This window comes from Terrapene carolina, unplaced genomic scaffold, assembly GCF_002925995.2.
Source record: "Terrapene carolina triunguis isolate 2854851 unplaced genomic scaffold, T_m_triunguis-2.0 Scaffold67, whole genome shotgun sequence".
In the NCBI taxonomy this organism is placed as follows: domain Eukaryota; kingdom Metazoa; phylum Chordata; order Testudines; family Emydidae; genus Terrapene; species Terrapene triunguis.
This window is the reverse complement of record NW_020664418.1, coordinates 40,850,376-40,878,033: the sequence shown is the minus strand read 5'-3', so window position 1 is coordinate 40,878,033 and position 27,658 is coordinate 40,850,376. Positions and strand designations below refer to the sequence as shown.

At 48.8% G+C, this 27,658-nt stretch overlaps 1 protein-coding gene across 3 annotated transcripts in view; it reads right to left on the bottom strand.

Annotated features, from left to right (window-relative positions):
- CHD2 (chromodomain helicase DNA binding protein 2) overlaps positions 1-27,658 on the bottom strand; it is a 98,563-nt gene that overhangs the window by 5,719 nt on the left and 65,186 nt on the right. For all 3 annotated transcript variants that reach the window (XM_026648349.2, XM_026648350.2, XM_026648351.2), the window contains 21 exons: positions 25,889-26,077; positions 24,866-25,028; positions 24,305-24,457; positions 23,215-23,286; positions 21,402-21,551; positions 20,284-20,432; positions 18,789-18,885; positions 17,828-17,920; positions 17,072-17,245; positions 15,705-15,880; positions 13,620-13,661; positions 12,686-12,825; positions 11,639-11,777; positions 11,342-11,492; positions 10,036-10,158; positions 9,007-9,135; positions 8,182-8,322; positions 6,574-6,708; positions 3,388-3,566; positions 1,842-1,941; positions 766-979 (listed from right to left, as the gene is read on the bottom strand). In XM_026648349.2, coding sequence (XP_026504134.1) covers positions 766-979; positions 1,842-1,941; positions 3,388-3,566; positions 6,574-6,708; positions 8,182-8,322; positions 9,007-9,135; positions 10,036-10,158; positions 11,342-11,492; positions 11,639-11,777; positions 12,686-12,825; positions 13,620-13,661; positions 15,705-15,880; positions 17,072-17,245; positions 17,828-17,920; positions 18,789-18,885; positions 20,284-20,432; positions 21,402-21,551; positions 23,215-23,286; positions 24,305-24,457; positions 24,866-25,028; positions 25,889-26,077 — 2,909 coding nt within the window. The remainder of the gene's footprint in view (positions 1-765; positions 980-1,841; positions 1,942-3,387; positions 3,567-6,573; positions 6,709-8,181; positions 8,323-9,006; positions 9,136-10,035; positions 10,159-11,341; positions 11,493-11,638; positions 11,778-12,685; positions 12,826-13,619; positions 13,662-15,704; positions 15,881-17,071; positions 17,246-17,827; positions 17,921-18,788; positions 18,886-20,283; positions 20,433-21,401; positions 21,552-23,214; positions 23,287-24,304; positions 24,458-24,865; positions 25,029-25,888; positions 26,078-27,658) is intronic.

Below are 27,658 nucleotides of genomic sequence, written 5' to 3'. Positions count from 1 at the left end.
TATAAAGTCCCTTCTGAGGTTTAGACACAGGATGTTTATAATACAACAAGTCACTGATGGCAGTAAATATCGATTTAAAGAGGAATCTTTTAAAGGGTTTGTGGTAAAAGGAAGAAATTAACAAAAGCAAAATGTACCTTGAATATCAGGGGGAAATACCCTAATTCTATTCTACATCCTGTCCTCATCACTATAGCCTCTGAGCACCTTTCAGTCATGCTTTAAGTCAGTGGTTCCCAAACTTGTTCTGCTGCTTGTGCACGGAAAGCCCCTGGCGGGCCGGGCTGGTTTGTTTACCTGCCGGGTCCGCAGGTTCGGCCGACCGCGGCTCCCACTGGCCGCGGTTCGCTGCTGCAGACCAATGGGAGCTGCTGGAAGCGGCGGCCAGTACGTTCCTCAGCCCACGCCGCTTCCAGCAGTTCCCATTGGTCTGAAGCAGCAAACCGCGGCCAGTGGGAGCCGCGATTGGCCGAACCTGCGAACGTGGCAGGTAAACAAACCGGCCCGGCCCGACAGGGGCTTTCCCTGCACAAGTGGTGGAACAAGTTTGGGAACCACTGCTTTAAGTAATGACTCCCATCTGTTGCGTGTGGTCTGTTGTCTCTCTCTCTCTCTCTCTCATCCTCTCCCTCAGGAACCCCAGAACTTAAAACGTGACTGGACAAAAGCCCTGGAGTATGTACTGCAGGGAACAATCAGGCCTTGGCTTGGGATGGACAGGGGACCTGCCAGCCTCATCCTCTGACTCTCTCATGAAGGACCCACCTGCGTTACTGAAGTGTCTCTTGTTAGGGTGGCTGTAGTTGTCCCGCTGGTGCCCATGCATCTGCTGAGGGTGCGAGGGAGGCAGGTGGAGTTTCTGAGAATGAGGGTTGGGAGGCAGGTGAGACTGAGACATGAGGGAATCCCGGCTGGAGCCAGAAGGCTCTGGGCGGAATAGCCTTTTGCTGCCAGCCATGTCCTCCTTCTTCTTCTGCTCCTGCTGAGAACAAGGGAGACACTTCCAGTACAATGGAATGAAAAAGATACGATGCTTCCCCCTTCAATTCCCCGGAGTGCTTCGGGCAGGTTGTGAAACCCTGTCTGTTGCACTTTGGATTCATTTAGAGCAGGGGGATTCCCTGCCGACTTGAGACCTGCATCTTCACTGTGGATTGTGCTGTGAATTACTTTTGTGCTCAAGAACGTAAGGAATCAATAGCACTTGAGCCAGATCTGTGTAAGGCAGGAGATGTGCAAGTTTCCACCACACCCACCGCTGCCAACACATTTTAATCCTGACGGACAGCATCATCCCCGATTTCTACTCTTGAGTTGGAGACAACCCAATGTGGCACACCAACAGGAATAGTCCAGCGGGAGGCAACAATAATGACTGGACGAAAGAAGAGAGGAACTTCCACGTGTTAAAAGGGTATCAAATGACTAGCACTGTGTAGTTTATAAAACAGACAAATAAGGAGTGAAGGTGGAGGTAAACAAAGCAAAGAGTTGCAGAGAAAACCAATCAGGGGCCTAATAACCCTGCACCATCCTACAAGAGCTAGAAAGCATTGACATTTAAAAAAGCAACCAATCTGAAAGAATATAAATGCATGCGCTGCTGAGCCCATGGTGCAGCTTCACAAACACAATTCTCAGGAGACAACAGCCCTTGAATTTTGACCCAAACATTTATAGTGCATCAGTCACCATAAGCCATGGTACCAGTAGGACTGTGTGGTTATGTTGCTGCAACTGCGACAGCATCACAAATAGTAGCTAAGGCCGGGGAAGAGATGCGAGAACACCCTGTTCTATACAGCCTCTTCCTCACCAAGGGAGCACATTTCAGATCTTACCTCCTCTTCCTGCGATCTTTTTTTGTGAGCCATTTTGTAGAGTTTGTGCAATTTTCTAGCATCAAATTCTGTGAACTTGGACACAAATATCCACAGGTTCCTGAAGGGACATTAAGTTTTTCTATTAATTACTAAACAGCAGTTTAACTTGTCTTCCTCATTTGTACAATCTGCAAAAAACCACTGAGCTAACGATTAGCAATTATTCCCTTCATCTGGCAGATGGCATGGGAGTACAGAGAGATTAAATGATTTGCCCAGGATTACACAGGGAGTCTGCGGCAAAGCTGAGAAATGAACCCAAGACGCCACCAGTCCAGTGCCTTAGCTACAAAACCATCTCTCCTTGTAAAACACTCTTCCAGCCTTTATAGCAATAATCTTGGGCCTATCCTCCGCTCCGAGCACGAGTTTGTATAACAAGCAATGGGAGTTATAAGAACACTCTCATGGAGAGTGGAGAAAGAATCCCTTCCATCTTGCAAGGGAAACTGTTAAGATGATAAAAACAAAAATATTTTCAAAGAGAAAGCGCCCTGCTGCTGGACTCTAAGGCCTGGTCCACACTAACCCCCCACTTCGAACTAAGGTACGCAAATTAAGCTACGTTAATAACGTAACTGAATTCAAAGTACCTTAGTTCGAACTTACCGCGGGTCCAGACGCGGCAGGCAGCCTCCCCCGTCGATGCCGCATACTCCTCTCGCCGAGCTGGAGTACCGGCGTCGACGGCGAGCACTTCCGGGATCGATTTATCGCGTCTAGACAAGACGCGATAAATCGATCCCAGAAGATCGATTGCTTACGGCCGGACCAGGAAGTAAGTGTAGACCTGCCCTTACTCAATCTCTGACAGTTACCAGGCAAAGACCTAAAATCCAATGTCCATTTCATCACGAATGCTGTTTCTTTACTTTGTCTATTTCACTCATTTGGGACAGGAAAAGCAGGCTTCACTCAGCTTCACCATCTCTCCTTTTTGGCTCTCCTGCATCAGCACAACGCTACTGTACTTCGGATCCCGTCCAAAGGCTAATCAGTGGCCTAGATAACAGGAGTTAGCAGCCTCCCTCCAGTTTCTAATAAAGGGGCATCCTAGGCATCCACTTGCATCAGTCTGTGTGCGGACATTCACATTTCAGTTTCAAAGGAATTTGCTTCAGTTTTGCAGAAGTGTAAGGGAAGTAACTTAAGATACATTGATATCAGCACCTCTCCAACTGAAACGCACAGGTGTCTGCACAGAGTTTGCACCAGCTTGGCCAAACCTGTTTTTAAATTGATTTATTTTAAGCTGGTGACACTTTTTAATGTAGACGAAGCCCTACTCTCCAAGTGGTCCAGGACAGAATGGGCCATGGTTCCTGACACACCTACTGTCCCCTGGTCAGCTTTCAAGAGGGTCTTTGAAACAGGCTGGGGGGAAACACTGGGAGGGGAACATTGGAATCTGACTTCTGGGCTGTAAAATCCAGCACCTTCCATAAGCACTAAATTCACTTAAATATTCACAAACTAGCCGAAGAAAAACGAAATGGTCTGTTACCTCCTCCACAGCTTGATGTGCTCCTGGTCAGAGTAGGCTTTAAGGCACTCTGAGATGCGATCTCCAATTTTCAGGAGGCAGTTGCGAGTATGCTCCAGCTGTTCTTGCACTGTCAGTCCCTTATCTGGCTTGTCCAGTTGCTTCAGTGCCTTTTTCACTGGCCTCATCCTCTCTTTGCACTTGGGTGAGCAACACAGAGCAAAAATTCATTAATTTCATACCTGGGTTCTATCCTCTCTGTTGACCTTCTCTCAACCAATCGCTGGTGGGGAAAATTCACTAATACCAGCTGTCAGTCATCCTTTATTTAGTTTTAAAATAAGGAGATGTCCCCCATGCAAACAGCAGACTTTGAAAGACATGCAGCATAAAGCAATGAGAGCCTGTCCTCAACATCATCCACCCACCCCTCCTCCTTCTGGAAGCGCACAATGTGCTCTGCAAGTATTGAGCATGCACTCAGTCTGATATCCTGAGGTCTAGATGCATAATCAAGGGACATGTTACTATTTATGCACTAAAGATAATATACATAGGTTCAGGACCACTATCAAAAATCACACTGACAGATAAAAAGGTTTTTTAACTACTGCTGTTAACAAAACTGAAAGAAATTAGAGAAAACCATCATTTGTGTACGCAACAGCACTTTGCCTATAGCCAGTTTCACCCTCTCATTTTTCACTCCTGGGGGAAATCTGCACCACTGCTCATGTGCAGAATTTATGTTCTCTGCACATTTCTTTGTTTCCCTACAGAAAAATTTCTTTCTGACAGGGAAGCAAAGGGAAGCCACAAGAGTGATCATACGACCCACCCCAGCAGTATGTTTCAGGTGCCCAGGGCAGCCGGCGGAGAGGTAAATCACTGTGGGGCAGAGGGCAGGACTGGGAAAGACCCGGCTGGTGGCTCCTACCCTGCGCCTGGCTCAGCTGCTAGTTCTGGCTGCGCTGGGGAGGATGGGACTTCCTCTTCCCCTGCATGGTATCCAGGGCTGGGTCAAACCCATCCCCAGATTTCTCTCCTGGCTGCAAGAAGCTCTGCAAACTCCACCCCGCGCCCCCGTGCTTCCTGCACCCATCGCTCCTCAGCTGCAGGGGGAGGGATCACCGTACAGGGAGCTGCCCCCCCATCCGCCCCACCCCCGTGCATCCAGACCCCCTCATACCCAGACCCTCCCACCAACCCCCCCGCCCCGCACACCCAGAACCCCCCCGACGAGCCCCACTCCCCCTGCACCTGGACCACCCCAATGAGCCATCTGCACCTGGATCCCCACCCAGCTGCTCCTGGATCCCCACCCCACTGAGCCCCACTCCTCCAGCATCTAGACCCCCCACTGAACCCCCCAACTGAGCTCTATCCCCTCACACCCAGACCCACCCCCCCACCCTGCTGAGCCCCAACCACCTTCACTTGGACCCCCCTGCAGAGTCCCATTACCATTACACCCAGAACCCCCCAACAAGCCCCTGTGCATCCAGATCCCCCCCCACACTCGGATCCCCCACTGAGCCACCCGCACCCAGATTGTCCCACACAGAACCCTCTCAACCCACACCTGGATCCCTCCACATTAAGCCCCTCCACACTTGGATCCTGCCTTGCTGAGCCTGCCTGCCCATACCTGGTGCACCTGGCACAGTGAGGCAGGGCCCTGGGGTGTTTCTGGGGCAGGCCCGGTCCTTGCGCTATGGCAGGGTTGGGTGCAGCCTCACCGCTGAGTCCAGTTGCTGGGGGGGAGCTGCACAGTGATCTCCCACCTCTGTGCAGCCAGTGGCCTGTGTTCCCCAATGCCAAGCTGGAGCCTCCACATTTATTTGACAAATAAAATTTGCAGAACTTTAAAATATTGTGCACAGAATTTTTAATTTTTTGGTGCACGATTTTTAATTATTTGGCGCAGAATGCCCTCAGGAGTACTTTTTAGTCAGTACTTTTTAGTCACTTTCCCATTGTTTGCGTGAATCTTTCAGAGAACAACCAAGAAACGTTTTGTTTTTATTTTTTAAATAAAAAGGGACTGGAAAAAAAACAAAAAAATTAGCAAGGGGCCTCAAAAGTAAATACAGTATCTGAAACTACTTCCACCTTTTCATGTTCTGTATGTATATCTATCTCCTTACTATATGTTCCATTCTATGCATCTGAAGAAGTTGGCTGTCGCCCATGAAAGCTTATGCTGAAATAAATGTGTTAGTCTCTAAGGTGCCACAAGTACTCCTGTTCTTTTTACTTGTTCTAAAAAACTGACTGGATTTCAAGTTGATAGCACCCCCTTCAAATACACAAGCCAGGCAGAGGAGAGTCCAGCATAAGAGACTATATTAGGTGTTGTGTTTGCAGCCATGCTCACCAGTCTGCACCGGCGGCACATTGCTGAGTTTTCATTTACACAGCTTGGAAAGCACTTACAGTGGAACTTACTACAACAACTCAGTGAGCAACTGTGGGATCTTCAGGCCATACAAAAGTTACTCTAGGATGGCCTCAATATTCTTCCAGCCCAGGAATAACCTGCTAATCCCTTGGTTGCTGAGGGAAAGAGTCTGCCACACACTGCTACAGGGTCACAACATTTGGCCTATGACGGTCAAGCCAGCTGTGGGAACGGAAAGCTTTAGTTTGAAATAAGAGGGTGCTACAGTGTATTAGGGTGCTGTATTGCCTCTGCTATGCCCCCTTCTGTCGTGTTCCCAACAGAGAGATGAAATGAGAGCATGCATTACCAGTGCAACTAAGTGGCACAGAATCTAGAGAGGAGATATTCCAAACCTGTTTTTAATACTGTGCTTGTTTTCGGGAGGATGGCTCCCTAAGGAGGCCTTGATGTTTCTCCCATTTGAGGTCCCACGTCAGAGCCAACATCCTTTCAGCCAAGGAGAAGTCCTGGCTGGGACTCCTTTTGCCACTTGTCCATAGTGCTCTCAAATTAGCTGCAGGGGTTCACTGTTAAGCAATGTGAAGTGCACCTTTCCTTCCAGGAGTGGAGTGTACTGAGTCTATAGAATCCCCAAAGGCTGCTTGCTTAGCAGTGGGGTCCAGGTTAGGGTAGTTAGTGCTGCTCAAACCCGGGCACTTAGGCAAACGAAGCCGCAGATATTCATAACTTACAGTGGTGTTAGTGTGCCAGGAAACCCCAGAGCTCCCACTGTTGTGCCCTTGTCTCCAGAAGAAGATACTCACTATGCTGAACGTTTCCTGGTCCAGGTCATCATCCTCATCGTCTCCAATGGGGATGGGCTCACTCCCTGCTGTAATGTGGACAGGACCTTGAGATCGCTTCCCTTTGCTTCCAGACTTGGACTCGCTACCTTTGGCCTTGAAAAGAACAAAATGACAGCCCTTTGACAGTGAGCCGAACCTGGGGATTCTGCATGGCCCACCGTGAAATCCTCTGTGACGACTACCATTGGCAATTAATAAATGGCATGCCCCTCTACAGCATCTCCCTCCCAAAGCTCTTCAAGTGCTTTAGAGTCATGAATGAATGAAGAGTCACATCACACCTGTGAGAGGAAACTGGAGCACAAACACACCTGGGCCAATGTTTTCAGAAGTGGCACCAGTGATTTGGGGTCTGTACACAGGGAGAGGTTAAACTCGCCTGTGAGGGACTGCACTGGAGAATTAGGGTCACACAGTGGGTGCGTATCCTCTGGGAAGGGTAGACCCCCCACATGGCCTGATATTTAGAAGGGCCTGAAATTCCACTATAAGTCAGTGGGAACTGCACATGGTCAGAGCCTCTGGAAATCAAGGCCAACAGCTCTTCGGTTGGGCACCCCAAATCGCTGACTGCTAGTGAAAATGTTGAGCTTGCCCAGGAAATTGGTGCAAGAGCTATCAACAGAGCCAAAGTCTCGAAGCAACTGATCCTGAGCTTCAGCCTCAGAAACTATCATTTCTCCCTTATTCCTATTAACAGCTGAAGGCCATGCTGCATTTCACTGGGAAGGGGACTTCCCCTAGATTTGAAATAAGGTCTCAGCTTTGACTTAGGACATAATACACTAGCATTTGGTATATACCGCAAGTACCCCAAGTCATTACTATGGAGCCTTTCACCTATGCCTAGTCTGAATCCAGCCCATGGCAGCAGTGACCCAGTATCCAAGGGGCAACTAAGTTAAGTTTCCCACATAGCCTGACACCTGTGCTGACAGAATCAATCCCTGCCACATGGGAACAGCCAAGATATTATTTCACGGCCCCTGTGTAGGTTGGGTTATTATGGATAGATTTGAAGTCCAGAGCAATCCAGACACAGCCTGCCAACACCAAGACTAATTAAAGCCTTACACCCTTTGAACAATAAGCTCCAAACTCTTTTCTCTCCTTTTCTTGATGCCAGCCATTCCGGGATACTCTTCTGTTTGGGGATAGCGGTCTTTTCAAGTCAGTCTGAAAATAGCTCACTCCCTTTCACACTCTATACTTAGTTCCCAACCCACAGAATAGGTCACCTTTTCCATTCTTCACTGTAGGTATCTTTTCTCTCCTATTCACGGTAAACTCTCACTCCAAAAAGTTCTGGAGGCTAAGAGGCAAAGAGCCCTCCCCAATGCTCACTAGTAAAGGATGCCCTAGCATTCTTTCCCATGGGGTCTTTAGGAATGTCCAATCTCATAGTGTGTCCATCTCTGCAAATATTCCCTGGAGGGACTTCATTGCCCTCTCAAACTGCTCTCCTTGATAGGTATTGGCATGTGCAGGATTTGAATCTGAAATCCTGAATGTGATCTCCAGCCTGTAACTGGTTTCTAAAGGTTACATGTAAGATATGCCTGGTACCTTCTCTTTCTTATCCTTTGTTTTCTTTTTCTCTTTATCGCCTTCTTTTTCTTTCTTTGTGGTTGACTGTTTTTCCTTGTTCTCTTTGTTTTCTTTCTTCTTCTGTTTCTTTTTCACTGGGCTCTTTTCCAAGCCATCCTCCTAGGAAATTAGTCACAGATTCAAACATCGTTCACAAAGTCAGAGCCCCTCACCTCAGACACATTTTACTCTATAAACCTATGTCCTGCAAGAGCACCTGATTCTTGCTGCTCATTCAAACTTTTCCTAGCTCTGATTAACCTACGCAAGTCCAAAGCAGCAATCTGCCCAACCCCCACAAACCCTGCCTCTAAGGTTATTCCATCAAACCGGCATCATTCTGCAGCTACATATAACACTCCCTAATTTAATTTAGCTAGTCAGTAGGCTCATCTCTTCAAGGTAGATATTGATCAGGAGCATTAAGAAACCTTTAAATTATGTGCAGAGCTATTCAAAGAGAGGGTTTTTCCAAGACCAAAATTATCTTGGTAAACTCTGGCTTCACCAATGGCAGGTTTTCTGAGGAGGACAGTCTCCAAGCTAACAAAGGCTGAAAGTGGCCCATTTTGGAGCCCATCCACAATGCTCTGAACATTGGCTTAATGAGGTGGGTGGAGAAGGCCTCACCACCTCCTATGTTCCCAAGCAACTCAGCCAGGCCCCTATTTCAGTTTAATGCTCTGCAGCTCCCCTAGTGGTTGTTTGGGGAAGTTGCAACAGGTGCTTTTCAAGTGTAGTTTCTGAAGCACCAACACAGTTCAAGCAGCTTTGTAAAAGCCCCCTCCACCTGGGTCAACACACCTTGACTTCACCCTCTTCTGACTGGTTGTCCGAGTGCCGAGGAGAGGACAGGTCATTTCCATGCTCATCTTTGACTTTGGGAGCTTTGTTCTCTTTCTTCACGCGTGGTTTCCTCTTCTTCAGTTTGGTCTGGGGAAGAAGAGAAACCAGTTAGGGCTTGAAAACCACTTCCTGAAACAGAAACACCATCTCTCTTCCTCTAGGCAGTAGGAGTCCGTTTGGAGCACTAGAAGATCTAATGGGCCATGGGAAATGACACTGAGCCACTAACTAGAATTACAACCTCCATCAGAGGGTCCCATTTTGGCTAGCAAGAGGAAATCCATCTGAGGTTTGAAGGCTCAAAGGACTATTCTGAACACACAGAAAATTAGTACGAGTGAATTGCTGGCACCAAGCAGCCTGGTGCCAGCCTTTCCAGGGCAAATGAAGGAGAGCTGGTGCCTGCTGCCAGAGGGTATTTAATGTGACACTTGTCACGGAGTGTGGGGGGACACAAGGCCCTGCACCCCCAGCTTCCTGCGATTCACCATGACTCTCAGCCAGCCAGTAAAGCAGAAGGTTTATTTAGACGACAGGAACACAGTCCAAGACAGGTCTTGCAGGCACAGCTCCAACGCTCCTTGCTAGTTGGGGCATTCAGCATCCAACCCTACGTAAGCCATAATTTTTCATAAAATCTGTGCACATCGCTTTAGAGTTCACTTCTGCTTCTGACAAGTGACTTGGTAAAATGAGAATCATGGAATCCTATGTATGATGCTCAGTGTCTCACACATCAAGCACACTCAGCTTACAGGTAAAAAGATGCCCTTTTCTAAGTGACAGACCTGCCAAGTTAGCCTGGCCCTAGGATCTGAGAGCCAAGCCCCACCAGCTCTAGGTTCAATGGAATGAAGGGATCAGACTACAACACAGCCACAGTCCGTTCAAACAGACTATTTAATGAGCTAGAAATGCAGGAGGTAGTTTCCTTCTAAGCAGTGTCCAATGTCCCCCCTAGGGGCACTCAGCCATCCCCTCACTCACCTCTTCCCCATCTTTCACAGTTTCCTTCTTCTCCAGATCTTTCTTCAGCAATTTCAGCAGATAATCGACGCGGGTCTGGAGCTGCTTTCCCTGAGGCTTCTTATCTGTCTCAACAGGTAGGATCTTTGATAAAAACAAAACATCCACATGCACCTATCAAGCTTTGAAGTGAGCAGACAAGCACTAGTAACAATCTCCTCCCCTAGCGTCCAGCAAGGGAGTGAGGAAACCTCCTCAACTTCTCAGGGGAACTGCCTTACCCTGCTCTCCCAGGCACAAAGTCCCAGATCCTCAAAGATATTTAGGTGGCTAACTCCCATTAATTTCAATGGGAGTTAGGTGCCTAAATCCATACGAGGATCTAGGCCAAAGAGCTCCCTCAAAAGTCTCCTCCTTTCATAAGGCAGCATGCAGAATTCTACCAATTCAAGTGTGGGGGGAGGGGGCACCCCCATGCTGGTATTGAAATGACAGGACATGTGTGAGCACAGTCTGGTAGGAACTTCGATTGCTGCTAGCTCGGATTACAGAAGAACTTCTCCAGCGAGCAAGCAAACACACTACAAAATACATCAAGAAGCCTGTGTTGCAACAGACACTTTGCTCCCTTGTTTTGACAAGTCGAATTTATTTATGATATCGTTTTACAGTAGGCTAGTACTGCGTAGCATATTTGGTAAAAGTAATGAATCATTAGTAACTTGAGAAAAAAGCTATTTCTGTAAAGTTGATTTCACTGGTTTGTGCCTTTATAAACATAAAAATGGAGCGCCGCTCGTTATCGCTGTTTTCTTTAAACAACTAACTGGTCTGACTGTAATTTACATACAGCAATGACTCAGCCAGGGCATTCGGGTTGTGAAGTGAGGTGAAGCTGCTGTCTTCGGGGTGAGAATCATCAGCGCAGTGCGTTAGCAAAGGGAGAATTAGAGGGGCTCCTCTGTACCACCACTGCAAAGAAGAGACTCCCACGACTGTGTCTGGGATGCTCGTTTCAGTTTTAAAATGCTATTCTGAGCATCACACCTGAGGGCGCTCATTCATACCATGACACGACCTGATTTTTGCTAACAACATCTGGGTCTGTCAGCAGTGACATTGTCTGAGCTCAGCATTAACCATGGGGGAAACCTAACACAACCAGCATCAATACATTGGGAATGCAGCATTCCAGAGAGGTCATGGTCATTGTTTTCCTGGTTGTTATTATTGTTTTAAGTGTGTACCAATATAAACATCCGTTTTTGAGGAAGCAAACGTTCTCCCTGAGCCCCGGAACTGAAGCGAGCAACACATGACGACCCACCTTATCAGTTAACTTCAGTTCTGGGTCCGTTTTAATTAGCTCCCAGTTTCCATAGCCGTGTTCATAAATTCCCAGCAATAAACGAGAATCATCCTCCACTCCCCAGTCTACATCAAAATGAGCAGCTTTGGCGCGGCAGGTCAGACAGTACCTGAAGGCATTTCAAACATGAGAGAGGTGGTGAGGGGCTTCTTTCCAACACTGTGGTGTCAAAGCAGATCTGCAAACCCAGGCTTTCCTTTTGCCAGCCCAAAACCCCAAGCGCCTTGCACTTTCCTCCTAGTCATGCCAACTCACTTCCTCTTCTCCTCCGGGTCCGTGGGAATGGATTTGTGAAGCATTTCAAACTCTTCTTCATGCTGGATGATGGATTTCACGTTGACTTGGACACCAGAGATCTTGAGGGTAGGACCCCTCCTTTTCCCAGGCCCTTTCCCTGTTCAACAGCAACAAACATTTCAGCTGCAAGCACTTTGACAGAATGAGAGATGCTGGAAAAGGCTCAGATACATTCAAGAGCTTTATATTCCTCCCACCATCCTCTGTTTACATCTAGGGCTGGCTGCTAATGCTCAGGTAGATCCTGAAAAGCAGGCTCTGCTTTCAAAGAGCGGTAGTGAGTGATTCGTTACACTCCAAGCCCCTTCCCACGTCATTTTCTTAATTACAAATAAATCAACAACATTGGAGTTCAGCCACTTTAGCAGCTCAGTTCAGCCCAGGTCATGCAGAGACTTAATGGCAGAGTTGGCAATAACACCCACGTCTCCAGATTCCCTGTTTCCTGTGCCAGCCACCCCGCTTCCTAGAAAGCTAGAGCATGCAGAGGCAACACACAGGGCTGGATGTTCCTCAAGTCTTGGAAGTACGTGCAGGGTATTTACCCAGTGCTATGGGGGCACTGGCTGGCTCAGAGGACCAATAACTGCAGGTACAGGTATAGTGCAGGGTACATGTTATTGGTTTGATTCCAACCCAGGAAGCAATCCAGTCTGCTGGCTGCTCCACAACCTAACATGAAACGAGTTGGTGGTCGTAGCCCATGCCTTAGAAATCCCATGTCCACCAGACGCTAACAGTTCCAACTGACACCCTTCAGTCAGAGCAGAAGACTCACGGCTTGGAGGCTGGAATAGCTTTCTCACTCTTAGAGGTAGCTCCCTCCAGGTCACTAGCAGAGGCAGCATGAGTGAAGTTTGTACTGTTCTTTGGCTAACAGACTACAGCCTCCAGTGCTGCCAATCTGGTGTCCCATCTCACCCAGAATGGGGATGGTTCCCATCAGCACTTTGGCCCATCAACACCAAGAGGTTAATGAAATCTGCGCCCGTCCCTTTCACTTACCCTCACCGGGGTTTTCTTTCAGCTGCTCCTCGTATTCCTGCATTGCCGACACACAGCTGTTGTGAATAAGTTCCCCTAGACGTTTCAGATCAGCTATGGACTTGTCCACCAGCTCAGCATCGCGAGCAATGCACTCCAGCCTGAGAGGGAAGAAAAGAATCGGGAAAGAATCAGACTCAACACCTGGCTGATAGCGCTGCTCAGAGACACAGGGCCTAGCCGGTCTGCTTCTTTCAGGTGCCTGAAGCTTCCCAGATCAAGCATATCACTTTCAATAGCATTTGCACTGCTGGGCATGGAAATACTTTTTTTAAGGAACTGGGATTTTTGTGTGTGTGTTAACTTCAGCTCCCCGCTACCTAGGAGAACCAACACATCTACACCTCTGAGCTGATCTCTTTTATTGGGACTCCTCAGGTTGCTGATCCTTTTCTTGCCAGGTAAATAATGGTTTTAAGACCACTTGGAGCAAGACCCATATTAAGCTTTGGTACCTGAGAGTTGCAGGATACCGCAAGAAGCAGGTGATCACATAACAGGGGACTAGTCTGGGACAGGGCTGCTTTGCAGAAGATGACACCATGTGTACCCTGCTCCTGAAGTGTTGCGTAATTCACTAGGCATGCACGGGGGAAGAGGAGGCCTTCATCTGAAACATCCACCAGTGGCAATCATCTGAGACAAGATGGACCACCTGGCAATTCCTGTGTCTCCAATGGCAGCACTTCCACACCGTTCACCCTGAATATGACAGACCAGTCAGGCTTTGCCCATCGAAGAAGCCTATGCCAGACTTGATGCCTATCAGTTAATTGTGCCTTGGGGTAGAGCAATGCACAAAGATCTTCATGTGGCTATTTGTGTCTCCTGTTTACTAGTGCAGCAACTAGCCTATATGCGATTGTTCTCAGGATCTGAGCCAGTTTGCACATACCGTTCGAGTGGAAGCCCAAACTTCTTATAAGCCTTGATAAACCTAAGCAAAAAAGAAAAGCAAAACAATCTCAGTAAAAAAGGTCCTAAATTACAGCTGTATTTAAATACATGGTGATATATTTAATTGGCTCGTCCCCTTTGTCAATCCAGTATTTCATGTCCAAGGTCTAAGTCGCTCCCAGGGCTGTTGTGAGTTTTAATTCATTAGTGTTTGCAAAGAGCTTTGAGCTCCTTGGCTAGAAGGAACTGGAGAAGGACAGAGGATGACTCTTAACCCAGGGCGCCTGTCATTGCAAAAAAAAAAAAAAAAAAGGGGGGGGGGGGGAACGGGGGGAGTCATAATTTTAGTAAATTACTGATGGAGGTTCAGTTTAAAAACCAGCAACTCAAAGATGAAGGGAAGTTGGTTAAAGCTCAAGAAATCCCCTTTACCATCTCTGGCCTAACCTCTGGACACAGCCTTAGGATGCAGGCGCTTTGCGAAGACTGAAGAGATTAGAGGAAGTTCTATCTTGGAGAGGGCAAGGACAAAAACTGGCTTGGAATTGCACGCGTCAGCTGAGCTGAGAAACGTAATGCTGGGGGAAGGGGAAACTTCACTACCCTGACTTATGGCACCAACTCTTTTAGGGCTACTATTTTTGCCCAAATATATCAACATTTGCTTTTTGTTTAAATTTAAACGGCCAGGAAACTTTTCTTCTTTCAGGTGAATTTGGTGCTCCTGAACGAAGCCAGTGGGACAGCACAAAGACAGGAGTCCTTGGTTTCTCCATGGAATGACTACCAGCCGTTCCGGCCTCCCGCACACCCCCTTAGCAATGTACCTTAATGCTGAATTCAATGGACCCACTCAGTCCACCTGAGATTACTGATGGAGGCTGACGATTTCAGGAGCAATTTTTGTGAAACACAGGCACTTGTCTCACTAGAACCAGACTAAAGATCATAAGCTCGTTTCACACAGGCCTAGAAAGGCCATTGGCAGGTGGCAAAGCTGACAATATACAAGTTCAGAGAATGGCTGGAGCCAGTAAAGCCTGATTTCGCCCCTAATTCTTCTGTTACAACACTAAGTTAATAAAGCACCAGGAGTCCTGCCATTGTCATTTAGAACTGATTAAATGTCCATGGCACAACAGCATGAGCATGGAAGATCCCCAAGAAATGGAAGTTTTGGGGAGCCAATAGCCCCAGTCCAGCAGAGCACTTCTTCACTTTAATCATGTAAACCAGGGGTGGGCAAACTTTTTGGCCCGAGGGCCACATCGGGGTTGCAAAACTGTATGGAGGGCCAGGTAGGGAAGGCTGTGCCTCCCCAAACAGCCTGGCCCCTGCCCCTAACCGCCCCCTGACTGCCCCTCTCAGAACCCCCAACCCATCCAACCCCCCCGGCTCCTTGTCTCCTGACCGCCCCCTCCTGGGACCCCTCGCCCCTTATCCAACCCCCCGGACCCCACCCCCTATCCAACCCCCCCTGCTCCCTGACTGCCCCGACCCCTATCCACGCCCCCACCCCCTGACAGCCCCCCCCCCGGGACTCCCACACTTATCCAACCCCCCATTCCCCTCCCCCAGAACCTCCGCCCCATCCAACCGCCCCCTGCTCCATCCCCTGACTCCCCCCCAGGACTCCCTGCCCCTTAATCCAACCCCCCTGCTCCCTTACCTTGCCGCTCAGAGCAGCATGTCTGGCATCCGCGCCGCCTGGCCGGAGCCAGACATGCTGCCGCGCTGCCCTGCAGGAGCGCGCAGCCCAGCCACCCAGAGTGCTGCCCGCATGGCAGCGTAGCTGCAGGGGAGGGGGCACAGCTGGGGAGGGGCTGGGGTTAGCCTCCCCGGCCAGGAACTCAAGGGCCAGGCAGGACGGTCCCGAGGGCCGGATGTGGCCCGCAGGCCGTAGTTTGCCCACCTCTGATGTAAACATTCTATCTGACCTGACCTCACTGGGACCAGCCACGGGCTCACAGTTATGCAGGTGCTGACATGCTTTGCTGGAGCAGGGCCCTACCCTAGCTGTGTCGGCGTCTGCGCAGAATTTCCGAACGTGCTCATCTAACAGTCTCCTGGGCTCAGCACTGACCTCCTGATTTCAGCATCAGTAAATCCTTCCACCGTGTCTTTCCTAACGCTCCGTGGGCGCCCTCGGCGCTTCGGCCTTTTATCGTCGTCAGTATCGTCCGTCTCACTCTCTGATCCAGATGACCTGTGTATCCTTCTCTTGGATTCAGCATCAGAATCACTGTCATTTGCCTGAGCCTGAACGAGCCAGAAGGACAGCACTAGGGTAACAAGGGCTAATTTGCAACCTCCTTCAACTCCTCCCTAGTGGCGTGGGCTGGCAATGCAAATGCAGAACCTCTCGGTGCTTATTCTGAAGTAAGGCCAATCAGATCAACATCAGCGTCATCCCCTCTTAGAGGAACCTCCCTTTCCCCCCCCCTTGAAGTGCCTGGATGCCCAAGGCCCCAATGTATTTGCTCATCCCCTTTTGACAGATTTCCAGACAACAACGCTAAGCTCCTCATTTGGAGCATGCGAATGAAGCATGGGTTCCATGTGTTAGTGGAGTTTTCTTGCACAGCCCTATTGCTAGAGGATTTGAATGCATCACAGCACCTAGACCAGGGGTGGCCAAGCTTACTGACCCTTCGAGCCGCATACCACAATCTTCAGAAGTTCGACTGCTAGAGCTCGAGGCTTCTGCCCCACGGGAAGCATCTGCCAGGGCTTGGGGCTTTAGGGGCAGGTGCGCCCCATGAGGCTGAAGTCCCGAGACCCCTTCTTCACTGGTCAGAAGCCCCTATCCCACCACCCTGCTGCAAGGCAGAGGTCCTGAGTTCTCCCCTTCCCCCAGTCTGGTAGGTGGAGAAGGGGGAGCATGGGGGGCTCCGCAAGCCACACTAACTGTAAAAGAGCCACATGTGGCTCACGAGCCACTGTTTGGCCACCCCTGACCTAGACAGTTAACCTGGAAAGGGTACTGTTTCTTCTGGTTGTGAAGGGACAGGTTAGGTTTAAGCATTAACAGCATGGTGAAGTGTGAAGCTTAGTGAGGAGATAGGAAAAAAAAGATCCAGGAAATGACCTACGAGGCAATCAAAAATGAACTCCAGTCTAGTCCCCACCACTCAGTTGGCTATTTTCCCCTGTGCTTCAATGTGTTACTGCCACCGGGTTTCAGCATTTATTGTTTTTAAATAAAGCACAAGTAGAATTAGAAACACCACTACCCAATTCATCCTGGACACATACCCTGCACTATAGACTCGGGGCCTAATTCGTACTCCGCATGGCAGAGCTATGGCCTATTCTGTACTTTGTTCCAAACTAGCAATAGGGGGGAAAAAATCAAAATCCCACAAAACTGTTACTAGGCAAAGACCCTCTTTCCCCACCACTAGCCTCCTGCGGCCTGTTGTTTCCCAACGTCCTGAGGCAGTGCTGTACCTTTTTAGTGGAGCTGCGAATTCTGGGCAGCATATAGATTTCTTCCAATTCCTTCTGTCGTTCCTCCTCCTCCACTTTCTTCCTTTGCTCTTCAGGAATAATATCATCCCAGTCCCTCTGGGACCTCTCATCCAGCTCAGTCTCTTCCTCCTCCATGGTTGCAAAATTGGCTACCTTATAAGCAAAAGCACACCCATGGGATTAGAAGCTCCCCGTGATAACGTCACCAGAGATACGTTGGTCCAGTCTCAACTTCTTTCTCTTGAGGCATTTCCCCAAGAAATCTGTCCGTTAGTCATTCTGTTCCTGTTGTCTGTCATCTCTTCCAGCTATCGGCCATCGAGTAGTGCATGCAATTTATAAACTTTGGCTGGAGCCTTTGCTAGATTAGCATTTCAGTTCCCAAAGTTAGGAAGTTTAAGATTTTCTTCCCCACCACCAAGATCATTTAAAAACCTATACACACACATTTCTTTAGTGCTACCCACCCACCAAACCTATCAGCCCCTCTCCTGTTGGTTGAGGACCACCTGCTTCCATGCACCTTGCAAAGGGTTTGGCTTGTTTGGCTAAAGCCTGACCCCATGAAGACAGCATGCAGGGGCACTGTTGGCCAGTTCTGTCCCTTCTCCTGTCACCGACCTTACAAACAAGGTTGACCTCGGCAAAGACCATTCATAGCCACTCACGACCCTACTCTGCTGGGATTCAGTCCCTCTTACTCACTGGTTCCTAGGAAATCTATCTGCTTTGTACCTTGAATTGAGACAGCAGCTCATCCGTGGCGCTCGAGGACACTTCGTTCTCTCGTGTTTCAGCCAGGCGTAAAATCTCATCAATATCCATTTCCTGCCACTCAGAAAGAAATTATGATACAATCAGAGGACGCACAACAACAGAAAGGAAGGGGGGGCTTCAAGGATTGACTTGTGAGGTGTGACTGCTAAACACGCATCGCTTGGATAAGTAAACAAGGGGAGGTGGGGGAGACAAGTTAACGGGCTGCATATAATGATGAAGTGTCATCACTGAGGAGGACAACAGACTATTTAGCTGGTACAAGAGGGTATGAAGAGGAATGATGGGTGAGGCTGAGAAAACAACAACCTGAACATCAGGAAAAAACTCCCAACTGCTATCTTTTCATTTGTGGAATCGTTCCCTGCAGGGACATGGCTGTGGGCCACTGCACGGCCCATTAACAGGGCTGTTCAAAGCATTCGGTAACATAATGTCAGAAACAATCCTGCACTGGATGGGGAAGAGGTGACACACTCTGACTCCTGTGGAAACTACAAAGGAAAGGAAAGCTGAAAGGGACTAAGAGGCGCTGGGATGAAGAGGACTCGCTAGGCTCTGTTACAATACACTAACTCGTTATTCACAGAGCTACAGATGTGTGTGCAGAGGGCTGATGGGGGACAAGGTTCTACCACTGAAACCCCAACCATTTCTTTCAGGAACCTGATCAGAATCTCCACAGTCAGTCTGTCCCATCCCTGCCTCCCAAGTCCATTGTTCTCTCCCTTCAGCTTTTCTGGAAACTTGAACTTGGTGTCCCATGGCAGGGGTCAGTTTGACAAACACTATCAACTGAACTGCTCTCTCTGATCCACAGAGCAAGCACAACAGAGTCAGGACAAATGCCAGTTTCCCCAATGAAGTGAAGTTCATGAAGACCATCAGAGCACAGCTAGGTTATTTTAATTGTAACTACCTGCGGCTCCGATTCTTCCCCTTCAAGCTCCTTGAAGAGATCCTCAGCTCCAAACTTCAGAATAGCTGTCAGCTCCTCTTTGTTGAAAGGATTTGAGCTGCAAAAAAGTAACAAAGACACAGTTGACTCTCAGGAGCCACCAAGCCAGCCCTGCTGTTTCACAGCTGCTTTGCTACGGTATAAAGACACACCTAAGCCTCCCGCATTAGGCCAACATTGTGATGTAAGTGCTCAACCCCGCACTAAGAAACGCCTTGCACTCTGTTCCTGATCTCTCCCCCTGTTCTGTCAGGGGTTAGAAGCGCTGTCAAGGCAGCATGCTCCATTCCCAGGGAAAGGAGGGCAGCACACCACGTGACTCGATACCGAGCCACATGGCCAATTAAGCAGCAGTGTTGATGGGCTCCAAGGAAGGGATTCCCATGTCCTAGAAGGATGGCTAGCTTGATGTGTGGCCTCAGGAATATATCAAGGGGGATGAAGTGGGGAAGAATGGAGGAACTCTTGAGAGCTTTAATCACACACAAGGGAAGCCTCTGGAAAGGCGGGGGGAGAGGAGGGAGGACCGGGGGGGGGGGAGAGCGACACAGGGAAAGATACACTTGCTGAGTAAAATTTCACTACAAAGTTTTAATACTGACACACAAAACCCAGAATCTTTCTAGCCTTGCATATGCATCTGAGTCAGTTCTGGGTTCCCATACCTTTATTGCATTGGTATCACAAAGCACTTACTACTGCACTGCAGGAGTAAAGTGGGGAGACCCACCAGTCTGCAAAACCCGGCAGACTCCCTCTGTTCTTCCTGAAACCTGCACGTGAAATGACCATTCCTTCTACACGCTTCCAGCTATATGGTCTTTCACCTGAGGCACCAGGAACTGCAGAAGTTGACTAGAGCCAAATGGTCCCCATGGCCATTTTCTCCCTACAGCACGAGCTGCAGAGTGGAAGAGACCGCAGATCACAATATTAAACAGATGTTTAGGTGACGAGCCAGGAAAAGACTCCAACTGATCCTAGTTGGTTACAGCAGTAGAGCCAGGATGAAAAAGAGACCAATTGAGTGGGACACTTATAACCTACTGTCAACTTCTTCAGATATCAGTGACCTTGGGGGCCTTGTAAGAAAAAAGTGACAGCCTCTAAAAGGAGGGAAAACAGGCCAAAGACCACGCTAGGAGAGAGGGGTAATAAACAGAAGCACAAAAACAAACAGAAAGGGGGAAAAAAGAGAGAAAGAGAGAAAGATGGAATGAAAAACAGAGGAGACTTCAATACCAGTTCTTTTTATTTTCTTGCTAACTTTGGCATCCCATATAGTTTCCATACCAATGACTGCATGAGCCAAAGTTAGTGGTGAGCTACCATTAGTAGTTTTTTTTTTTTTTTCTTTCCAACTACTCTATCAGCTAATTACCCAAGTCACCACGAGAGTGACACTGCTTACTGTACATACTCCATCTGATGCTCTCCTCCCCACTTAGGCACTTACTTGGATCTCCCAGAGTTGTTATCCAGTACGGTACGGCCTGTGGTGTCCATACGCTGGATCACCAGGTGATCCAACACCATCTTTTTCTTGGCCCTTTCGATGATCTCCTCTTCCACTGTCCCCTTTGTGACTAAGCGGTAAATGTTCACCTGCAGGGCAAAGAAAAAGCAGAGCTGTTTTGTGGATCTGCAACATATAGTCCTGCCTAAATTACAATGCACCCTGTGCTAGTTAACAGAAGGTAGCAATAACCTGTCTGCATGGTCCCTTCTTGCAAACATATATTCTGAATGGTATATCTGAACCCCTAATCCAACACGCACTACCCCGTGGGAATAGCTATTCTCAAGAGACTTCCAGCCCCACCAAACTCACAAGAAAGGCTGCTCTTGCCAGATCTCCAGCCTGCTTTCTAGATCAGAGGTTCAGTGACACCTCAGAAAAATATTGTTCGTAGATTTTAAGGCCAGAAATGACCTTTATGATCATTTAAGTCTCACCACCTACATAACACAAGCCAGAAAACCTCAGCCAGTGATTCCTGCATCAAGCCCATAACCAGAGTTTGAGATAGAGCAGTGTGTGTGTGTGTGTGTGTATGTTTGTGTGTGTGTATATATATATATATATAAACAAAGAAACACAACAGACTCACACTAAAACTACAGATGGAACACATGCCTGCTCTCTCTAAGCCTCATACTGGCTCTATCGATAAGCTTTTAGGCCTCCCAGCCTTGACGATGTCCCCTGCTTGACGCCAATGCCTGATGCCAGAGTTGTGTGCAATTTTAGTTATGAAACTAAGAACCATGTGAAATTTGCTTTGTTTCGTGATTAACGCAATACCCAACCCAGATTCATGAGCCTACTTAGAGAATCCAGGCCCTGGTTTCCAGCAAACTTGGGCTGATCTGGTTTTGCATCGCAGTTTTCCAGCTTACCCTGAGTTTCTGGGGAACCTGAAGGATCATAAAGCTCAAGCAGAAGGAATACATTTGCAGAGCCCACATAAGCCGGACATGCCCTGCTCTGCAGAGTCCTGACACAGATGCTAATGCTACAGCATATGACTGGACTGAATCATAGAAAAATGGATCCAAGGCTGCTCTCCTGACCTGTTTCTTCTGTCCAATTCTGTGAGCCCGAGCCTGAGCCTGCAAGTCATTCTGGGGGTTCCAGTCCGAGTCAAAGATCACCACAGTGTCTGCAGAAGCCAGGTTAATCCCCAGTCCACCAGCTCGTGTTGACAGCAGGAAACAGAAGTCCTGCATACAGTGACAAGATACCCGTGTACAGCATTGCTCACACAAAATGATCCCAGCTGCTTAAAAACACACACGTGCAAAAGCCAGTGAACTAATGCAGGTTACAATATATCCTACAGGGCCCATCTGTATGTGTGGCCAGGTCAAGGGAGAGGAAGGTGCAACTGAATGCAAAGTTTAGGAAGAATGGAGAGGGTCTGGGAGTGGGGGTTTATTAGAGATAGAGGAAGTTCGGAGTCGTCACAGGACAGAGAAAAGAGACAGAGTTTGAAGACAGGTTGGGATAATGAGGTGCTCAGAGCAGGGGCAGCGTGTGAGAAGGATCTTCCTCTTTTGTAGAGAGATGGAAAAGAAAAGCAGAAGACAGAGAACTCTGGTATTTGAGCGGCACAGCGAGAGAAGTGGAAAGAGATGCAACAGAAAGAAGAAATCCCCACTCCATCCATTTAAGCAGTCCTCGTATTAGTAATCTTGGGGGATACTGGTGGGTATCAGAGTGCGATGGGCGGGGGCACGTGGCAGCCATCGGCATCTCCCGGGCAGAGGAAGGCGTAGCTGGCAGACGGCAGCACATGTAACGTGAGTTGCAGCTAGTGACAGAGACGTTAGGACGCTGAAGGGGCGGGCGCTGCTCCAAGATCAGCCCAGCAGGTGCCGCTGTGGGCAGCAGAACGCAGAAATGGCTTTGGAAGGAAGGGCACCTTGGGCTTGTAGCTTAAGAAGGTCAAACTATGGTGTGTACTGGACCCTCACGACAGCAGCAGGCAAACACGTGTGCATGTCACTGGCACTTCTACGGGGTGATCGGCCCCACACAAACCGAAGCCTGCCATGGACTCTGCGACTCACTGCCTGGGCGGCAGGACAAGGCCAGGCTGCTGAAATGACAGGGCCAGGCCCACCTTGCTCAGGCAGTCCTCTCTAGAGTCCATCTCCCTGAGAATCCCTTTCCTCCCCCACAGTGCCAGCTCCCTTGCTCGCCTGTCTGCATTGCAGTCTCTTTTTTTCAGTCTTATTTTTCCCTAAGCTTCCTGCTAACACCAGGCACCTGGGCCTCGTCTCCTTTTGTTCTTTACTATCTGCTCAGTCAGCTCTGGTTTTCCAAGCAAAGTCACGTTTTTTCAGACGGCTGGATTGCCTGAAGCACAAAGCAATCAAGTGGCTCACGCCTGGTACGAGTGAGCCAGCGAGTAGGCCCAGATGGGAGGGATTACAAGGCCGTAAGCCCTTTGGTCCCTAAGCCTCCACTGCAGCCACCAGACACCACTGCCTGCCTCCACTTCCAGCAGCCCTTTCCTCTGACACTTCAAGTGCAGAGACAACCTCACGCTCCAGCCTGTGCAAGTCATCGCGTGACCGCTTCACTCCCAGGGTCCAAGGAGGGGAACGTCTAAGGGGGTTCAATTCTTGGCAGATTCTTTCTGGGTCTGATTTTCAGGCCCCACCCTTTGTAAGGCATTGGGGCATTTCACACGCGACACAGATGGCCACAGGATACAAAACATGCCACTGCCATGTCTCTAGACACAGCCAGAGCTCCGTGGGGACGAATGGCAACTGGGGCCGCGCTGCAAACTCACACAAGCTCGAGCGTCCCATCCCATTCCCTTCTGAAGCTATTTTCCCTCCAGCAGGAACCCCCAGGCCCTCACAGCTGTCGTACCTCAGAGCCTTCCGCGTTGAAGTGATCCAGCGCTTGCTTTCGGATCTCCCCTTTGATCGAGCCGTCCAAGCGCTGGAAAGATCAACAATAATGATAGAAAGAAAGAAAGTAAAGGAACCCTGAGGAATTGCTGCCCCAAAACTCTGGGAGCTCCAGTCTCCTGTCCTACATACCCTTCAGCGTGGAGCATTTAATCATTAAAAATAACTGCTGATTAAAAATAACTGCACTGCTTTAACCTGCTGCGCCGAGGGGGAGGGAGGCGGGGAGCATGCTTAGGCAGCAGTCACACGGTGGGGGACACTTCAGCTCTCATTACAGGCTCCCAGCCAGGATCTCTGCATTTACAGTCCTCTCTGGAGCTTATCAAAGGATCAAGGCTGAGGCAGATGCCTGGAGGAGGAAGGGATGTTTTGCAAAAGACAGGGCTTTATTTATTGCGCTTTCGCACGTTTAAAGCGTGCCCCTTGTAGCAACCGCCAGGCGCACGTACAATTCTATAAAAACAAGGCGTGGGTGGGCTGGCGAGCCAGCCTCAGCCAGAAAGAAACGGAGCTGATATCAAAGCTACGCTGATAGGGCGGCCAATTCACAGCCCACCTCAGTCAGAACACACGGGCTTTACGGCCTAGCCTGAAGGGCTTTGTCACACCAACAAGGGAAGCCAGCTCCAAAGCCGAGAGCTCTCTGCTATCAGACTCAGAGATGTTCACACCTCGGGACTTTTAGCAAAAGTGCATCTGCTCAAAAGACAGTGCCTGGAGCAAGAGCCATCTCTCTGATAGCCAGAACCCAAACCACACAGCGCTTTAAGGATCAATACCCACACACTGAATTCTCCCCTTCCGTAGATGTTCACCTCACAAATGCACCTCTCTCTCATTCTCTTGGCTTGCTCAGCACTTAGAGGAGCAGGACTACAGGGAAGCTTCCCAGTTATCATCCGTGCCCTTTGCTTTAGAGCCTTATGTAGTTGGCGCTACCAGCCTCAGGGAGGCTGAGCACTTAAATCGCGTACGTCCCCTCAGTGCTCCCCGATTTGAACTTTCGCGTTAACCCTGAGTGTGTGCTTACCACTAACCCTCCTCACCTGGAAAGGGTAGTGCTTGATAGCCAAGTATTCTGCCAAGATGTCCAGCATTCTCACCATCTGGGAGAAGATCAGGACTCTGTTACCCCTCTCACGCAGCCTGGTCAGCAGTTTGTCCAAGAGAATTAGCTTTCCACTGCTCCTGATTAGAGACTGAAGAAGTAACAGTCATTCCAACAGATGCTTCCAGCCATGCCCTGTATGCTCTGTACAGACCGACACGCAGCACGGCAGGCTGCCCTTGTTCTTCAAGTCCGGTTTGTCCCAGCATTAATCCAGCCCCATCACAGAGCTTTACGGAGCGGAAGCCGCTTGACGGAGACTAAACCATCAAAGCGCGATCTTACGCTGTATGTTCATCCTATTCTAGCCAGACACGAGGCCACCCCTAACCGGGGAGGAAGGCTGGAGAAGCAGCAGCTTGGCTGTGGGGAGGAGTTAGGGAGCATGTCCAGGGGACAGAGGCAACAGGAACTCTGCTTGCGAGATATTGTTTTGGCATGGAGGCAGGAATGGGGGGAAATAAAGGGGAAAGCAATTACCCGCCAAACAACTACCCACCATCAGCATCTCCATGCCAGTCTCCCTTTCGTTTTCTTCCGGGGGTTTAATGAGATAGCAGTGGTTGCAGCACTTTTTCAGCTCCATCACAATGTTAAGGAAGCCAGACGTGCTTCCTCTTGTCCCCTTCGAGAGAGCCTTGTAATTTCTTGTCAAAATCCACCTGCAGGCAGCAGTAGGCGAAACAAAATCCTCAGGTCAGGCCCTGTCATTTCACTGGGGGACAGTGCAGACTGGACTCTCCGGAGAAACTTTTAGAAACAATTGTGCCTGGGCGGCAGTTCCCCCCCCTCTCTCCCCATCTCCTTTTCCATCACATGAAACTCTGCTTACTCCTTACTTGAAATCCCAACCCTCCTCCTTCTGGGACATTATTATTTAATATTACAAGGCACCATGGTTGTGCACAGATCTTTACAGAAATAAGACAGGCATGGTCCCCACTCTGGATGCTGACAAGATAAATTACATCATCACTCCACTTTAAAAACAAACCACCCAGTGGGGTGAATTGTAGCATCTCCTTAGGCCAGTGGTTCTCAACCCGCGGCCCACTGGCCCCATGCGGCCCAACTGGCACACAGCTGCGGCCCAGCTCAGCTGTGTGCTAAAGGCAGGCCCGCGCGGCGAAGTCCTGGCTTGGTCCGGTCGGGGCTGCTGGCCTGCCCCGCGTGGCAGGGGTCAGGGGCTCCCAGCCAGCGTGGGGGGTCAGGGTCCTGGCTGCCGCTGCCCTGCCACCCAGCCCCTGCGGCCCAAGTAACACTGTGGATCGCATATGCGGCCAACAATGATAAATAAGTTGAGAACCACTGGCCTAGGGACAGGCAACACACAGGCAAGATGCTGTACCATCTTACTCTGCTTCTCACCAGAACACCTCCCACCCCCCGAAGGAGACTGCCATTTATGCTGCATCCCACAATGGTTTGGGGATACAGAACTACGGCCACCAGACACACCAATGAAGTAACCCATCAAACCCGTTTCCACTGGGCACCTTCAGTAACTCAGTAAATGCCTTACTTATAATACTGCTTCTGCAGGGCAGACATTTCCACCCGGAGAATCTGCTCCACTTTGGCCGGCAGGGATTTCTCCACATCCTTCTTCACCCTGCGCAGAAGGAAAGGCTCCAGGACTTTGTGAAGGCTCTGGTAGCCATTCTCTCTCCCTTTCCCATGATCATCTTCAAAATCCTCCCAGAACTCAAACCTGGTGGTACAATTTAGGAGTGGTGGGTTAGAAGGCCTCTTAACTACCATCTGCTGTGTTTACACTGACACAATGCCAGTCTGCTGAGGACCTCAAAATGCCCCACAAGCTATTTATTCTGCACCCCTGTGAGCTATGTAAGTGATCACCATTTTACAGGAGGGGTAAAATGAAAAAGAGAGATTAAAGGACTTGCCCAAGTTTACAAAACAAATTGGTGGCACAGCTGGGAATAACACACTGGTGTCCTAGGTCCTTGCTCCAACCACTGTCTAAGCTGCTGCCTTCATATATAGCCTAGATCTCAGGAACAAAGGGCCAGGCCTTTTTTATCTATAACAAATATCCTACACCGGGGAAACAAAAATGGGATTATAGGATCAACACTGTTAATGGTCTCTGGTTCTTTGAGAAAGGAGCTAGAACAGCAGTCTTTGAGTAAAAGGGAAATTCACTTCAGTGGAAGAAGCATCAATAAATTTATATGGAACTGCAGGAGAGCCACTGTGTTAACAAAACTGTCCCTCTTCAGAAGGCAGGGCTAGACCAACCACAGCTGGCTGCAATGGCCACCATTTGGAAATATTTTTATGGCAGCTACGGGTGGTCATAGCACACAAAACATAAACCCACTTACGTTTAGGAATAAGGAGTACAGTGAATAAACATGGCAAAGAAGCTTTTCGAGAAAGATGATAATGGAAGATGGTACGCTAAATCCATCGTTCCTACCAAGAACTACATTTTACTCTGGAAAAACCAACTACCACCGAATCTGTTTTTATCAAGGACTCTGGTAATAATTCCCTGGTTACATGGGGGAATTGCCCTGAAGTAAAATCGTGGAGAATATGTAACATTAAAAAAAAAGGGGGAGGGGGGAGGAGAATTCTCAGTTGAGGCTTAGTTTGGATGTACTACAAACAGGAGCAGCTTCAAGCTGAAGAACGGCTTGATATGGGGAAATCTTTCCTAACAAGAAGAGCAACTAGACAATAAAACAGTCACCAAGAGGATATGGAGACATCAACAATAATTTCCAGGGAGATTAGAGAACACGCTTTGGAGTAATAGCAAGGGGAATGCCCAGCACTACGTGCAGAAGTCAGGGGTTGATAACCTTCACAATCATCCTGCACAAACTTATAGAATCCCAAGATGTTCCTTGCCCATTTGACACAGTAAATAGCAACAGATCTCGTTAACAGGGACATCTTGATCAGTAGAAGTATTTCTTCTGTGCCTCTGAGTTTCGGAGGTAAATATGAACTTCTGTACAATATGAAAGTGTGTTGTTTAAAACAGCAGCAGACAATGAACATTCATAACGTCTAGATACCTTAGCATTTGAAGATACTGATCTCCTTTTCACATCTTTGATTTTAGCTCTAGAACCTAACAATTATCTACACAGTGAATTGTGCAAGCCATGTCTCTGCTTGCCTAACCTCTCTAAATCATTCTGTCTTTTGTATTTCTCCCTCACCCCATTTTCTTTAACCAAGAATGTAATCATTTCAAAGCATGTTGCTACTCTCAGATCACTGACGTATATTATACTGAATGAAGTCAGGTCTTCGC